This window comes from Diplotaxodon limnothrissa, linkage group LG5 (genome assembly GCF_057381915.1).
Source record: "Diplotaxodon limnothrissa isolate DT_005_m linkage group LG5, D_limnothrissa_male_GT1.1, whole genome shotgun sequence".
NCBI lineage: Eukaryota > Metazoa > Chordata > Actinopteri > Cichliformes > Cichlidae > Diplotaxodon > Diplotaxodon limnothrissa.
In genome coordinates, this window is record NC_140600.1 from 8,589,674 (window position 1) to 8,606,784 (window position 17,111).

Here is a 17,111-nt window from a genome sequence, read left to right on the forward strand (position 1 = left end):
CCCCACTGTACATTAACCATTACATTGCCAATTTGGTGATCTTTGTTGAAATCTTTAATAATGCATGCATGGCACTGTGTAGTTGTTAAGTCAGCTGAAACAAGCAAAACACCAGAATCGCTGTAAGGGACTGAATATTGAAAACAAAAATAATAAAAATGATTCCAGTTAAAAAGGCAAAAACTAATTTTCTTCCTCTGGGTTCTGTGCCCCTATAAGGTCACATTGTATTTCTGTTACAAATCTATGACCCTTGCTTGGCAAATCAATGCAGCCAGTAAAACCATCTTTGATAAAAGTGTCCTAATTCACAAAAATATCAATAGAACGAGATAAAAGCATATTACGCCAATCATGTGTAAATGTTAAGGGTGCCATAAAGGATGTGGGCAAAGATTACACCGATCCCATTACTTAACTGCACTATCAAATTACGGCTGTGGCAAACAAGCTTCATCATCGGGACGAGATCCATGTTTCAGGATTCCGAAGAGAGCGATAAAATGGGAGTCAATGGTCCCACTACAATTGATGCTGGGGTAAAAATTACATCTTCAATATTTTCACAGCCGAGGCATGATGAAGAGTGGCCCCCTCCAGGTGACTGGAGGAGGCCACAGCTGGTTGGAGAGAGCTTACCTGTGGTGACAGCTTGCCACCCGAGGGAAAATGGTGTCCTGGCTTGGATGGTGTATGCCGTAATTGGACTGTGATTATCAGGACCGGGCCTCCAGGACAGAGAGGCTGTGGTATCAGTGATTCCTTCTACATGGATGCTGGTGGGGGGCCCTGGGGGACCTGATAGATGGCATAGCCAAGGCAGGAAAGAGAACAGAAAGATAGAGAGACAGATGGAGGAAGAAGGTAGGGGAGGGAGGGAATGTAAATCAGGAAAAGATGGAAAGATGGTAGAGAGTGTGGCGGTGGTTTTAGCACCTGAGGCTACTGCAGCGACGTCAGTTCAGTGTGAAACCTTTGGGAGCTATTGGGTCTAATTAGACAGTAAATTTCCTTTAAACCTTCCAGAGAGAAATTTCCACTCGCCTCAATTTTCTCTCCCTTTATTCCTTCGTCAGTGAAGTGCAACCAGCCACAGTAAACATGCATCACTGACAAAGCCAGTCTTCTTCAGGTAGATCGTGAATTATTTAAATCACAGTTATTATGGTGACTCACCTCTGATGACCAAGTCAACAGCCACGGAAATGCTGTCCACCTTGGTTTGCACGGCGCACGTGTACTTCCCGGCATGCCTCAGCTGGACATTCCGAATCATAATGTCTCCCGCCGAATGCTGCTGTCATTCAACGCATGCACAATCACCCGCAAACACACAAACAAGCAAAGGAGTTTCGTAAGCAATCTGCTATTGTGATTCCAATTCAACGCTCACTTTTTCTGTAGCCAAGCGTGAACAAACGAAACCAAACAGAAAGCTTATTCTCATATCTTCAAAAAGGAATTCATATTTCCACACTCCCACTTTCCATCTATATTCTAAAGAAGCACAAAGAAATGCCTCTCTATACCATGTGCGCACCGTGCATTTGTTTTATCCCTGTGATTACAGAAATGAACTTGCTCTAATGGCTTGATTTGAATTGCGGTATGGAGCCGCTTCAGTTATACGGCGCAGCCTAATGGCTAGTCTAATAGTTAGTTCTTTAAGCCTTTCATTCCATCTCTAATTGCAATTCCCTCTCCTACATTATCATTTCACCCAGGCAGAGCTGAGCAGGTTCTGTGATAAATTGGACATGGCGGAAATATGTGGCACAGTGGCAGTAAGAATTCTATGGAGTGGCTGGTAACTTAATCAATATAAGTGTAGACGAACAGCAATTTATTAAGGAGGGGAGACTGTAAATCACGATCCTAGAAACACCTAAATCATAAAGAAAACAGAAAGAAAAAAAACGCCTCTGCATTGGATTTTTTCCCCTCTGTATTGCCTGCAGTTTTTAAAGGAGCCTTGCATTTTTTAGCTAAAAGAGAAAAAACCCCTCCAACTCAAAACAGTGCATGGCATGCTGAGGTATAAGCTGCGGACTTTATAAAGTATACAGGAGCTCACTGAGACTGGTTGCATGTATGTAAATTTCTTTTTAAAATAAACCACAGGCAGCAAATTTTTTCTGCCCATAAATTATACACTTGATACAAACATTCCCTCTGCACTGCGGCTGAATTTATTATGACCCCGCTAAGAGAAGAAGTATAATATTGATGTACCAATTAATCTTCAGAGTCACATCTGGACCTTTTATACAATGAAATCTCTGAAGGGGGTTGGGCAATAAATCAATGTCTTTTATGTAGCAGTGGTGCTAATAAAATGAGGATTCCTCCATGAAGCTCAACAAGGTTTGAGTTTTAATTATACATTATGCGCCTCAGCTTATGTGGAATATATGTTATCAAAGCTGGAGTGTGACAATAAACAGAATTTGAAATGATGCTCTCTCGTGGGAGAAACCCTACAGCTAAGCTATGCCATTGGCCGTTAGCATGCTAGCACATTAGCAAATATTAGCATTCCTGAAATTACACACAACAGTGTTTTGGCGAGGTGGGCACAAACACAGCTGAACACTCCAGTTTGGATGTCACTATTTGTGGACAAGTTCTATTTCTGTTCTCACTTGTTGTTAGGTTAGTTTGTTGTCTCACCAAAAGAGCAATTTTTTAGCAACTGTCCACACAGGAAGCTACTTGGTGACCAGATATAACAGAAAGTCGATGACATACAGAGTCTTAAAGCTACAGTGAGTGAAATAACTGCTGGGAACACAAAACTTTGTTCAACTCGACTACCAATGAAAGTGAAATGTGCTGTTTAATGACAATACATTCAACAGTTACAAAGATAAACCTGGGATGTCTGCTAGCAACTAACTATCAGCTAGAGGGTGCTGCATGAATCACTTCCTGTGTGGATGAACCTTTAGTCTTCTGTGTTTATATTGCTGATAGATGTAATTAACTGACATCTATCTGGTACTCTATTTTCATTCAATTTTTTGTTGCATTAATACAAATATAAAACTAAAATTAGGGGGTCTGACTGCATGTGGAAACATCAGTATCTGGCCATTTACGCTGCGGTTATTGCCATCATATCGTGATCGTTTTTTGGGGGGAAGACAATGGGGGATAACGTCAGCTTGTGCTCCAGGGATAAAGCCTACACCGTTGGTGTGTTTAGAGGCCGATATTAGCTATTTGCCAATTTATTGGTATTTAAACAATATAATAGCAGACTTGGGAGAAACACCCTTCAACCATTTTAGGAGCATTGATGCTGAATAGTTTGGCCAACACCAAGTTGAAATGCCACAAACATGTGACCACAAAACAAGATTATTTTTAAACTGCATTGTCGTATTATCTTGGCAAGGACTCATAAATAGTAACACATAAAAAAAAAAACAATCCGATGATATGTTGGATTTTTCAGTCATCAAATATTGATAATTAGTTAGGTATGAAAAAATCCACAGTCCGGCTCTAGCAGTGTTTACTTTAATATGAGTCTCAGATGTTAAAAATGTAATATGTTTTAAAAAAAACCAAGAAAATAACATAAATCTAGACATATGATCACTAATTATCATCCCCGTGGTGGATAAGGAAATATTAAACTCTGTTTTGAAACAGGTGGTGAGTAAACTGCTGTTATGTAATAATGTATTTTATGTCTAGAATGAAATCTTTTGATGGAAAAACAGCAGGAGACACAACAAATTGTAACAAACAGCAGAAATGAGTATATATATATATATATATATATATATATATTGCTAGGTGATGCACTCTGAAAGCACCACGTTGCACCTTTTGAGTACGCTGATTTGCTACCGATAATTTGGTACCATAATGAGGGAATCTGATATAACGTTATTATTAAATCATACACTTGTCAGTGGCATAGAATAGCACTTTTCTAGCCTCACTGGCCACTCAAAGCTTTATCTGTCTCCCATCTGTAACAGATGAAGCAGAAAACCAAAGAAAGTCATCAGCACAGGGAGAACGAAACCAAGGGAAGGTTCAAACCACAGAGCCGGGAAGCCTTCTTTTCATGTTCTCTCTGTGTCTGTCCAAAGACATATATTTTAGGTTAATCTGTGAATCTAAATTGGGCGTAGGTATGGATGTGAGAGTGTTTGATTGTCTGTCTTTATGTGTTAGCCTGGTGATTTGTCCTTACTGCTCAAGCAGATAAGAAATTAGATAGAATTAGAGAGTAAAACTAAGATTTTACCTGATTTCTCTTTTCATTTGGCTGAAAAATATACTTTAAAAAGAAAATAAAGTGTGGCTAAAATCCTCAAACACATACACATAGTTACTGCCTTATTTAATTCTAGGGGGTAAATGTTTTTCGATAATAGCTACTGGGATAGAAATGCACATTTAATGTACCCCCATTTCAAGTTTTGTTGTTTTTAGGCATATTTTGTTTTCTTGGGGATAAAATGTCCAAATACTATATAAGCGCTCATAGCAAAAAGGCTTCCCGGACTGATGCATGAAGGCATCCTGTCTGCACACCTCTCACAACATGACAGCTTGTTTTAAAACCAGAGGCCTGTTAGTCTCGCGGCCTGTCAGAAACCATGAATGATGAAATATTGACTTACGCCTCCCACTTTTTCAAAGAATCCACTGTGGCTCCCGAAGTGGATGAGCTGCTCGTTGAAGAACCAGGTGAACTTGAGTTCCAGAGACGGGTCGTGGCTCACTTGGCAGGGCAGGACCACGCTCTCCCCGACGGTGACGTCCAGCGTGGAGGCCAGCGTGGTGATGACGGTAGGCTCTGAAAAAACACACATTCATATTCACACACGTCTGATCAAGCACGCTGCACGCCTCTACTCTTTCCAGGCATTATAATTCAGCACAGGAAATGGCTTTGCAAAAAGCAGAGCCCTTCCATCATCCTTATGGATATGTCAGACTGAGTTAATAGAAGGATATACGGGACGGAGCACATAGCAAACTAGGGTGCACAGCTACAATAACTGGTATTAGTTTCGGCCTGAGCTTGTCCCTGTGGGGACTCAGAGGAGACGTGTCTCTCCTGCAGCCCGCGAAGCCTCCATGTGTCACTGTCATCTCAGCCTGCAGACTGGAACTCCCCTCGAACCGGCTGCAATTCCCAAATCGAACTGCTAGGAAAACAGCAAACAGGACTTCTTCCAGTCGTCAGTGCTCTCTTTTCTCTCCTGCAGTGCATTACAGTGGCTGCACATGGGAATAAGACGAGCGTCCCTTATTTGCACTCGTATGTTAGCGATGGAGGGGGAAGGTGGAAGGACGTGAGGGAGGGAGAGGCTTTATACTCAGAGTGTGCAGCACCTGTCTCCCTCTTGGGGGTGCTGTGATTACTTGGTTGAAATAGCCACTCTGAGCACATGGACTAAATTAACCATGGCAAATGATCCCTGGACAGGCATAGATTCATGTAGAAAGTGCCGGCAGTAGTGCAGTCTTCATCCACAGTGAATTCGATACCTTCATTGTATTGGCTCCCCCTCTCTGTCTCTCTCTCACACACACACACACACACACACACACACACACACACACACACACACACACACACACACACACACGCTACCGCACGCTCCCAATGTGATTTATCTAGTCGTTTTCTGATTTCAGGCCAGAATGCTATCAGCTGCTGGGTCTTGTCATATACACAATGAAAGTGTGTCTGAGAAGCCCAGTCCTCTATTGCAGGGGCTAAATGGTGAACGATGGCGGTGCAGTAAAGAAAAAAAAACCCATAATAACACACAGGAGGTATTCAAGTCTCTGTGTGTGCTCGGTCTGCTTCTGCAGGCTGGCTACACCTTGTAGAACAAGTGCAGGAAGGAACAGAAAAGCTAAAAAATATAAAGCTTAAGAAACACATTTCTCTGAAAAAAAAAAGTGTCAGGTGTGCTCTGCAGTGGTGTTCTTGGAGAGATGGTTACTCCAAATCATGTGAGGAGAAAGAAGGAAATGTGTGGTGGGGGGAAAAAAGGCTTGGGAAGGATCTACAGAGGAAATACCCACAGAGATCCACAGTCAAGAGAACTCACTCTGTTCGTGTTACCTGTATAACACGGAATAAACAATTTTTCTCTTCCTTATTTCTACAGCAGGACTGGTGTGTTCTGTCGTCATCTCCTCTCCTTGTGTCGTGTGGTTGTGTGCTGCCTGGTGTCTTACTGCCTCCGGGGGTTTCACAGTGACAATGATGGGGGGGTATGCTGCCTTATTACCCTCCTCTGTCATGATTTGTGACAGATTATACGGACAACCAAGGTTGGTTACACAACCACACACTGGACTCTTGAGCATAATTTGATTGATTTCTATCTTGTATAATGCCTTGTTACCTACTGCTACTGTAAACGGGGAGGACAGTAACGCTCACTTAGCAGGGTCAGTCCGAGACAAGACAGAGAGCGAGCCCGTGTGCTGAGACAGGCTGGGTGGGACCTGGGAACTTTTTCAGGCCCCAGGCCATCATTTGAAATATCCACCTTAAGGAACAGTCAGCATCAGTAAGAAGAAAAACCTCGGGCTCTGTAGACAAGAGTCTAACTCTGTCGCCCATCCTCGGCTGAAGAAACCCACGGCCTCAGTTTAATCAAAAATGTAAATTAAAGTGAGCTTATGAAAGCAAGCCATTAAATACTGATGCTATGACGGTTTTCTAACAGTGATTGTGGGAGAAAAATCCGACAGGTGAAGGCCCCCCTTCACTTGTTTTGTATACTCTGTATAAATAATCAAGCAGAGTCTGATAGGACTTGCTTACAGCAATGCTACTGTAGATCCCAAGTCAAGTTATGATTAAAAAGAATCTGTTGTACAGGCAATGCAAACAGAACTCATACTTAACAACCAGTAAAATAACAAATTCAGTAAAAATGTAATCACATAAAACAGTAATAGACTGAATAAGACTGCTCGCATGATAAAAAGCCAGGACAACTTGCTGAGGTAGACCTGAAAGTCAGTGAGAAGAGTTGATTTTTAACAGTGTTTTTAAATGACTGAGACTGGAAAGCTGTTATGTGAAAAGGCAGGTTGTCTCTGAAAAGGTTTCTTGTCTCTGTTTTTGAACGTCTCGGATGTCCAAGTGCCCTGGTAGCAGTGCACAACTGTAAAGGTTCCATTAACTAATTAAATTTTAGTCACTGAAACGGAACTTGTTGCTTAAAATTGCTGATTGATTCTAGTTTTCATGATAATCTACTTGCTCAGATCTAAGACCCAAAATTTTAATTGAAGCCAGAAATCACTTAAATACATTTTAACCTTTAAGATTTGGCGAAAATGGGCAGAATGGGGGGAAACTATAGTAATTATTAGATGGTCACTATCTAAACTATTAATCTGCTTTTCATCAGGTCAGATTCATAGAAATGTGCCAAGTATGAAATGTCAAATTCCAAATCTTATCTCCATGGTCGTGTCCCGCATCCATTGTACTCAGACGCTCGACATGACCTTTGTAGTAGCAGGAAATCTGTAATTCTTCTTCTTCTTTCACAATAAGCTGTTAGACAGTTTTTCGGTGTTTGAGGTGAAATAAATCTGCTATTAGTTGTAAAATTTTGTTTCACTCAAGTCTGGGCTATATAGACCTTTTTTCTGATGTTTTTAATTCTTACATAATATTAAAGGTGAAATATTATAGTGTGAAGTGACCATAAAGTAAACTTACAATTTATGATTCAAACTCTTCAAATCAATGTACAATAGCAGCAAAATATAAAGAAATGAACCATCTTGGAAATGTTACTCAGCTATTTTAATTGTCACATCTGGATTTCAAAATCAAACAGAAATAGCACATATTATGTGATGGAGCTGAGGATGTCTGAAACATTGTTAACCAGTGTAATCAAACAGGGTCAAATGAGCAGATGTACTACAACACCTGATCAGTGCTCAGCTGACCTAGCTCATCCAAGGAGCAGCTAAGATACTGACGTATGATCACAGGTTTTCTAGCACAGCTCAAACATCTGTCTGTCAACGTCATCTCACCACTTAACCAAGCCTATTAAAACCACTGCGCTCTCTCCCCACCATGCTGCTCGCTTATCGCTCTGACAGAAGTGCAAAGTGCCACTTTGGCTCATTCGGTTATCTACATCATTGTTTAACTACATATTACCATGCAAACCATGTCTTATATAATAAACATGTCATACCAACGTAAAACTTACATTCAAGCATCTGAACATATTTTACATGTGATACATGTAATATGAGCTGTTGCACAGTTAATAATTCAAATAATTCAAAGCATTTAGACATGAGCAACCCCGACTTTACTAAATGCAATCAGGTTTGACAAAATCATACTTCTTTAACTTGTACTACTATGTAAGTTCTTTTTTGCTGTTTTTGCACCTTGTTTAAACTATTAAAACTAGCACCACGGGCTTCTGAAACCTCCAAGTCAACACTGCGATTCATGCTTTCCTCCAAAAATCTGTTTTAAAAATTAAACACATCTCTTGCTCACTGCTGAATTACCTGTGCAGGAGGTGAAGAGCCTTGAATATCCATGTCCAAAAAAATAGCTGCTTTGGTAATTCTTCCCAGACAAATTTGTGTATTTAACACTATATTGTTACTTAGTATAGTATATTGAATCAACTTGAAATGACTTGGGTGTCAAATCTGATACCATGTTTTTCTAAAAGAACATCCTCCATTGTTTGCATTCATGACTTGATCTGGAATGATACCACATGAGAAATTCAATGTTTTGGTCATAGAACGGAACTAATTAACGAGTAAAACATGATCTAACTGTGTGCTTTTTTAATGGCTCACTTACACCAGACCTTTAAGAAAAACTAATTAGTGGTTGTATTCAATATTCTTGTTGTCAGAAACTAATTGCAAGTAGTTGTGGTGACCAGTTGGTTATGCAACACTCTAAACCTCTGCTCTTTCACCTGGCTGTAGCTCAGGTGAAAGGCTGGTGGTTCGTGGTAAACATCCTCGGGCGTGATACTAACCCCAAGTTGCTCTCTGATGCATTCATCGGAGTGTGAACGTTAGATAGAAAGCACTTACATAGAAAGTGCTTGTGGCATGAAGCAAGGGCAATGACGCAGGTTGTGTAAAGCGCTTTCAGTGCTCTGACAGAGTAGAAAAGTGATTGATAAGAAAAAATATATTAACATTGCAAGGTGATTGGGGATAGACTGCACTCTCAGAGAGGTCTGCAAATAACTACTGTCTAATTTATAAACGCAGACAGATTGTTAACCCGTCTGAGTTCGTCTGTGTCAATGAGTCAAACTACTCTGCGACATATCTCTCTGAGTAGGAGACTCGAGTCAGCTGGTTGCCAACTGCTTGTATTCTGGTTTTCTTCCTCTATGAAAGCAAGGTTGCCAACCACCTACATCATTTTTTTGATAAATCGCCACCAGCAGCAACTACGTCTTTATTTCTAAATGTCTATGAGTTTCTGGCTGGAATCTGAATATAAGTAGTTAATGTGAATTTCTGTGTATATAAAGGGCACAAGATTCACAACAGATGGTAATGATGAAAGAAACAGAGAAGAAAATATCAGATGCAATTTTGGAGTTGATTTGCAAAATAAAAACACCAACAGCAATCAGCATGGCATTCTATTCTAAGGCAAAGCAGCTGAAGGAAGCCTAGGATGCACAGACAGCTAATGAAGCCAAACAAATGATATACAGACCACCGGCACACAGTGGGAACACTCAGAGAAGCTGTATAACAATAACATATGGTTGACCAGAAAACAGAGCTAGCTTACAGTTACCAAATGACCCTGAGCTCCTTTCTGAGGCACACTGACATGCCTCACAAGGCCAGTTTCACCAGTCTTCCTTCCAACATTATGAATAATGCCCACACATTTCCCTTCCTGCTGTGGAGAATCCTCTGTCTTTAATGATCTAAAGCCGTAATGCGAAGTGTGCAGTCTCCCTCAGTGCACATATATATATATATATATATATATATATACTCAGTAAGTTTCCTCTAAAGGTGAGCAATGCGAGCTTGAATAGTGGAGCACAGGGACGAGACACAGGCCGCATGATTTAGAGTATTTGGAAAACAAATTTATAATCATCTTTAAACTGAGACCCACGCAGAAGATCCGGACTCGTCAGGGTTCAAGACAAACACAAACCTGAAAAGGAAATGTTTTCTTTCACTGGCAGGTAAGAAAAGACGTCTTCACAAAGGATCTAAACTGTGACGAAGCATGTCAGGCTAAGGTTTTTCAAAGTGAATCAGCGTAGCATCGTGCATCACCTTGGCGAATCCTCAGAGTTTCCTAGCAGGTCGTTTAAGAACAAAAAAATGTGGTTACCGTTTTAAAAAGCAATCATTTCACTCGCAATTTTACCTCCTCTTCCTTTTCAAATCAACAGATTCATCAGCACGCCAGAAAATCCTCCGATGCAGTTTTTTTGTGCTCCACTTATTTTCTGAAGGACCTATCAAAGGTTCCTCAAGGACAAACTTGAATGGCAAGGAAAACCTTGTCTCCATTGCTCAACAGATAGATACAAGATCCTCTCGGTACTGTATTCTGTGTGGTGGCACATCTGTAGCAACCTGCTGGTGATTACTGACAGATGGCAGCTCATTATTTTTCTATATGGCTGTCAGGAATCGCATTTATTTCATATCGTTGCTGCCATCCAACTTGGATGACATGGCTCGCTTGGAAAAGCAACTGTAGGAATTCAGCAGAGAACTGGTAACCACATTTAAGTCTAGGGTGTAAAATGAAACAGATTATTTGTCTTCTGTCGTGGAGTCATCAGCAGCTAACAAAGTATGCTTAGATGTTCATCCAGACAATGTTAACATGATGACTGTGCTGGTAGTGCAAGTGCACTGAGAGCCAGATTAAGGTGGGTGATTGAAAAACAAATCAAAGTTTTTGCATGAAAGTGCTTGTACCAATTCATTTACTGTACCAATCTAGCACTAGTTGGAAATTGTGCAAACATGCAATTTTACAAGCAAGGTTAAAGAGCTATGAAGTGTGACTGAGTTCTCCCTTAGAGGCAGGGTGAGGAGAATGGTCATTTGAGAGCTACTTGGATCGCTCATCCACATCATTCATCCACAGAACCAAATTGAGGTGGTTCAGATATCTGCTCGGTGAGATATTTCAGGCATGTTCTACTGGGAGGAGGTCCTGAGGCCAGACCCAGGACTCAGCTGGCTTGGGAACAACTTGGTGTCCCCCGGGCCAGGGTAAGGGAAGTCTGGACTTCTTTGCTCAGACTGCTGCTGTGAACCAGATAAGTGGTGCAAAATGGATAGACGACGTAACATACTCGTAGTATAGTATGCTTATTTTCAATCATGTTGTGATTTTTCTAGTTGACTCTTCATGAGTGAATACAGTGAGATTTTTGTCCTGGTTAAGGAGCTGACAAAATGTTACAGCAGGGGTAGGCAACTCCAGGCCTCGAGTGCCGGTGTCCTGCTGGTTTTAGATGTGTCCTTGATCCAACACAGCTGATTCAAATGGCTAAATTACCTCCGCAACATATCTTGAAGTTCTCCCGAACACTGGTAATGAACTAATCATTTGATTCAGGGGTGTTGACCCAGGGTAAGCTCTAAAACCTGCAGGACACCGGCCCTCAAAGCCTGGAGTTGCCCACCCGTGTGTTATGGGATCACCAAATTGATCATTCATCCCACGGTGAACATCTTTACTTTCATCTTTCTTTCAGTCTTTAAGATCCACGCATGTGCACCTTGTGGTGCAGACAGAGGGAAACTACCTATCTACGAAAAAGATCTCTCTAGATGTCGCCCACAATGACAGAATATTCCTCGTCTACTTTTGAAATGTCTCCAAAACAAATGGCTGCTACAGTGGGTCACAGCGCCGAAAAGATGAATTGCTTGAGAGAGCCAAACTGACGTGAACACTGTAGGATCTCTGAAGTTTTGAGTTCACTGACCATCCGTAATGATCGGCGGCAACCCTAATTGCAACGGCTCATCTCCAGTGTAATCAAAATTCCGAGAGCACGTCTATAATCAAGTGCAATTAATCTGCTAATATCCCCCCAGTGTTGGAATAATGGGGACATTAACAGGGCTCATCTGTTGTGACTGCTCCTCTGCTGTGTGCGAGGTGGCTTATTCACAGCGGGAGATACAGAATGCTGTTTGACAGGTATTTTTCAGTATTCATATCACCAAAGTCAATTTGAATAAACTACTGTCATCTCCCATAAGGGCTGATCCCGCAACACAAATTTCTCCCCGCTAAACAGGTTTCCAATCCTCAATGAAGTAGTGCATGTAAATTACCCCATCCCATTTTGCAAATAATATCACTTGTGACAGAAAGGCACACGTTCATATACAGGAACATTTGTACATCAGCCACAGAAAACAGCTTTAACATATTATGATGGGAAGGAAGCGAGTGTGTGAGGGTGTCAAATAAAACCCATATTCCTTTTCACAAGAATAATGAGTGGATAACAGCGGTGTCTGTTTATGCTGAGAAGACAGACATGGTTGTGTTTCTTTGCAGCCTGATTGGAAAACCACATATAGGCCATCAACCTGAACCTACAGGGAGAGCAGCAGGTTCCACTGCCCCCCTTCTTACTCCCACTGATTGGCTGGGGGCGGGTGGGGGTGTTCTCTACCATTTTCATTTCACAGTGTCTGATAAATGGGAAAGAGAGAGTGGAACTGGTGCAGGATGGTACAGCAATGCTGTACTTTTTAATCAGGTTTTAAAGTTGCACTTAAAATATCCCAGAAATTAACATTTGCAAGAGACAAATACATTAATCATCATTAAATGTTTGAAAAACAACCCCCCAAAAAACACTTTATGGAAATGTCTGAATAAATTTTAATGAAATAAATAAAATAACATGCCACAACTCTCTCATTGGCTCTCACAGCCTAAAGCATAATTTCTCTGTGAGGACATATTTTCTGCAAAAATCCAAAGGATGCGATGGTTATGCTTGCTCCCGAGGGCATTGCCATAAGAGAGGCCTGTTTTCTGTTTGCTATATCAACAGTACTGTGCTTTAGCATTAGCAAACAAGTTAAGCAAGATTAATCGAGGCATTGTTTGGTTATTTTAGGATCAATTTTGATTGATCTCAGTTGGTCTTTTTAAATTGTACCTAGTGCTAGGGTGCCTGCTAGCGCAGACGCAAGATATCTCATACAGCCAAATAAAGACCTGAGTAGGATAAGTCGTGCAAAAGCCATTGCAAACCCAGAGAAACAGAATAATAACTGCAATTCACGTAACGGCTGCAGGTGTCACCAATGAATTTCTGAGGTTACGTGATCCTTTAATTTCTCTCACTTCTATTATGCAAGGCGTACTGCATTTGGTAGAGCGGCAGAGTCGTCAATGGGAGCCAGAGCGAGGCATCAGCATAAATCAGCGGCAAGGTGCACTCTAAGCTCTCCCCACATCCTTGACTGTTGCTGACTTTCAGGCATTCATAATATATGAAATCTGTCTTTTATAATTCAACAGAAAAAGGAAACACGCCTTGATAGTGATTTACAGAAGACAGAGCTGCAACAGAGTTATTTAAAATTCCATTATGTGACGTGTTTTTGGCTAAAAAGGAGAATGAACATATAGATACAATAACAGGATTTTCTTCTCGCTGTTATTCTCATTGACATTAATCAATGTTTTTTTTTTAAAGTATTCAATCAAACACTAGCCTGCAGGGGCTGAGCAAGTCAATTAATCCATGTTTCTATGGCAACTACTTGAATAATTGGAGAAAAAAACCCTGATATGGTAGCAGACTGTTCTGTTGACACTGCATTTCAAAGGATTTTACAGACTGCTAACTTGTAGAAGAAGGATAATTTAATGGATTGAACCTCTGAGCAAAAACTATAAACTACACACAAAGAAGAAGAAGCTCTGTCTTCGAGACTTTATGAAAAATGATTTTAGCTGCAGTATTTCTCACACAGGGTATTGGAAGGATTTGGGCACGATTTTATTAGATTTTCTTTTTTTTTTGACCTGTGTAGTTCTTTCCCCCCCACGGGTATTTAATAACAGCGCAGACGAATGATCAATGTATTCTGCATGTTCATATGAGGTTACAGTGAATCGTACTCTCTCTTAGGCGGTGAGTAGAAGGTGTGAGCGAATTTCCAGCATGCTCTGACCCACGGGGTTTACCTCGGCGTCTCGGAATATTCTGCTTCTGGTGAAGCCGAAGAAATGCAGTCGTAGCTGCGAGAACTGCACTTGTATGCGTCGTGTGAAAATTCCTGAACTACAGAGTACATGCAAATCTAGATAGAAAACCTTTATATGAAAAACCTTTTGAAATATGAGGCGTGAACTTTTCTCCCTCAGGGCAATATACTGAAAATCAATAACTCTATAAATGTAAAAGAAGCTGCTCAACGAGGAAGGTCAAAACAGAACATGTAACAATAGCACAAATGAGCCCAGGAACCCCTGTGAAAAGGAGGTCACAGTGAGGGTATAGTTCACTGAATATGTCAGCAAATCCTCCGGGAGCCTGACGAGGTGAGAACACTATCCCCTGTGGAAATGGGACAGAAAAGCTGCGGTGTGCACAGCATAAAGCCGCCGCAGAATGCACCGCACTTTATACCCAGCTCACATTTATTTTTAATGAAGTATAATAAGTCACAGCACCGGAGCAGAAATGCAATCCCCAACCCAGATGATCCAACAACACGAAGACTATTTTTTTCTCGCAGTATATCCTTCTGCTGGTACTGGGGGGCACAGCGAGGCAGTGAGACGAATGATTTCAACATCTCTGCAAACAGACATAGCAGCTGAGGTGTCTCTGTCTAGTAATGACAGCACAGAGAGAGAGGGGGGAAAAACTGCTTTTTGTGGGACTTATCAGAAGATAAGATGTGTCGGCCATTTTTTATGAATGAAAATTAAACACTTGTGGCTATTTTATTTTAAGGAAAATAAAACAGGTATCCAGCAGCAGTAGGTTGGTATTCTGTAGGTGCTACTATAGGTAAAGGCGTTGCACTGTCACTCAGGAGTAATGTTAAAGGTAAGTGGAACAGTGTGGGCTCCTGTCCACTGCAGCTGCTGTATGTGTTTCTCATTCCAGAGCTTTGTCTCCATGATGAAGCAGCCTGGTTTCATTCCTGGGGCACTGATACATGCTGTTTAACCAAAGCCGCTGTCATGTCTTACTTTACAGACTGATATTAATTGTGTTTTAATTGTTGCACAGCGGTTTGTGACTTTTAAGTCTGTGAAAAGCGCTACTTATAGAAATTGATCCATCACTCCCAAGTCGTCACTGGTCAATGTTTAGAGGACCTGTTACAAATTTTTCCCTCCAACTGTCTTTATTGGGATTTTTAGGTACAGTAATGAAATGAAAAAAAGGGGATGTCATCAGCATTACTGCAAATAGTCTCTGGTGAGTTGAAATTAAATTACAGGCTGTCATATTGTATAAAATTAATTCCCATTTTCTCTCAGTGTGCATTTGATCTTTTTCTAATATTAATATTTCATCAACAAGGTGGTTTCTTTTGTTTCCAGTCAGCAAAATGAGTCTTTGTGTGAGCAATAACACAAAACAAACCAATGTGTGATTGATTGTTGGTTATTCGATGATTCCAGGGTGGCTGCTTTCACCCCAAATAGAGCTATTCCAGAACTGAATCCAGAAACTGAATCTGTTCTACAGAAAGTCTGAAACATCTTACACAAAAAGTTTATAATATTTGGGCAGTTGAAGAATGTGTGAGGCAGACAGATTGATGTTTGTCCACAGAATGGGTCGGAGGACTCTTATTCAGTAAGATTTAGGATATTGCAAATTTCTTAAAACACCAGGATATATAAGAAGTATATTAAAAGAGCAAGAAAATGTTAAGTAACTATTATTGTCACAACTTTAATATATCCAGTCAACACTTCACCTGTCAAATTCCTGGGTGATCTGGATGCAAAAATCTGAAAAATGATGCTTAAATAAATTTAAGCATCAAATAAATTTTCCGTAATTTCATCTATTCAAGTGGCTTTTAGTGGCGAAACCTACTGTAACAAGGGACTGGCAAAAAAGCATCAGCAAGCTTTTATAGGCAAACATTTCTGTACAGAGGAGCAAAACATATTTGTACCTTATAATTAAGCCTATTAAGTATTAATTAGCTTATCAACATTTCCATTCAGTATATAATTAAAATCTTTGTGACTACTCTGCAATAATACTGTGTTTTTATTTAATTGATGAAGCTATAAAACTAAAATTTATTGTTTTTCTATTGTTTACTTAATTCAGTCACTAACACAGCACTGAAGTGGGAGCAAAAAATGCCTATTAGCTTGAACAAGCTTCTTTTAAACTGAGTAGTTCTAAAGCTCTGCATACCACTTTGAACATTGCTGGTATTTGTGAAAATTATCAGCTTAAATGTTGCTTACTTTGATCATAAATAAAACATAAAGCAGATGAACAGTTTTAAAATTAGCAGAAGTAAAAAACAAAGCAGTAGAGCGACAGATCAGGCATACTATGAAAACAGTAATGCTTTTGGTGAAAGCAATCAAATCTGATCATGCACTAATACATTTTTCTTTTTTTGTATTTGAAAGCTTTACAAAAACGAGCCATTTATGTGTCTGCATCCACGCTAACCACCTCCACTACTGAGGTTCAGCAAGATTCAGGATGTGGAGCTCGATGCACATATTAAAGCCTTTTTCTTTGATTCAGTGTAAGCTACACGTTTTTAGATTTGGTGGATCTAACTTACAGCAATGATACATAAAATTTTCATTCCCATATTGATAGCTGCAGGGAGCCACTGGAGGCGGGTGAAAGAGGAGCATTCAGCTTCAGTAAGATTTGAGCAATACTCAGTGTAAACAAGGTAGACTTAGATTCCTCAGATAAAGTTAAATGCTTTGAGTCCTCCTTGAGACGCCACCGTCACCTGTAGTTTGCATGAAAGAGGCAGACTTGTCTGCCAGCACTTGTCACTTGTCATCCTTCAAAGTAAAAGTTGTGACTTACTTCTGCTACCTTTACATT

The 17,111-nt window shown here is 40.5% G+C and overlaps 1 protein-coding gene across 1 annotated transcript in view; it reads right to left on the bottom strand.

The window, feature by feature from the left end:
• Positions 1 to 17,111, bottom strand: part of cntn4 (contactin 4) — a 194,909-nt gene that overhangs the window by 11,504 nt on the left and 166,294 nt on the right. Inside the window, exons 12-14 of the mRNA XM_085353001.1 lie at positions 4,644 to 4,819; positions 1,177 to 1,297; positions 640 to 798 (exon numbers count right to left, since the gene is read on the bottom strand). Of these exons, the coding sequence (XP_085209127.1) occupies positions 640 to 798; positions 1,177 to 1,297; positions 4,644 to 4,819 (456 nt within the window). The remainder of the gene's footprint in view (positions 1 to 639; positions 799 to 1,176; positions 1,298 to 4,643; positions 4,820 to 17,111) is intronic.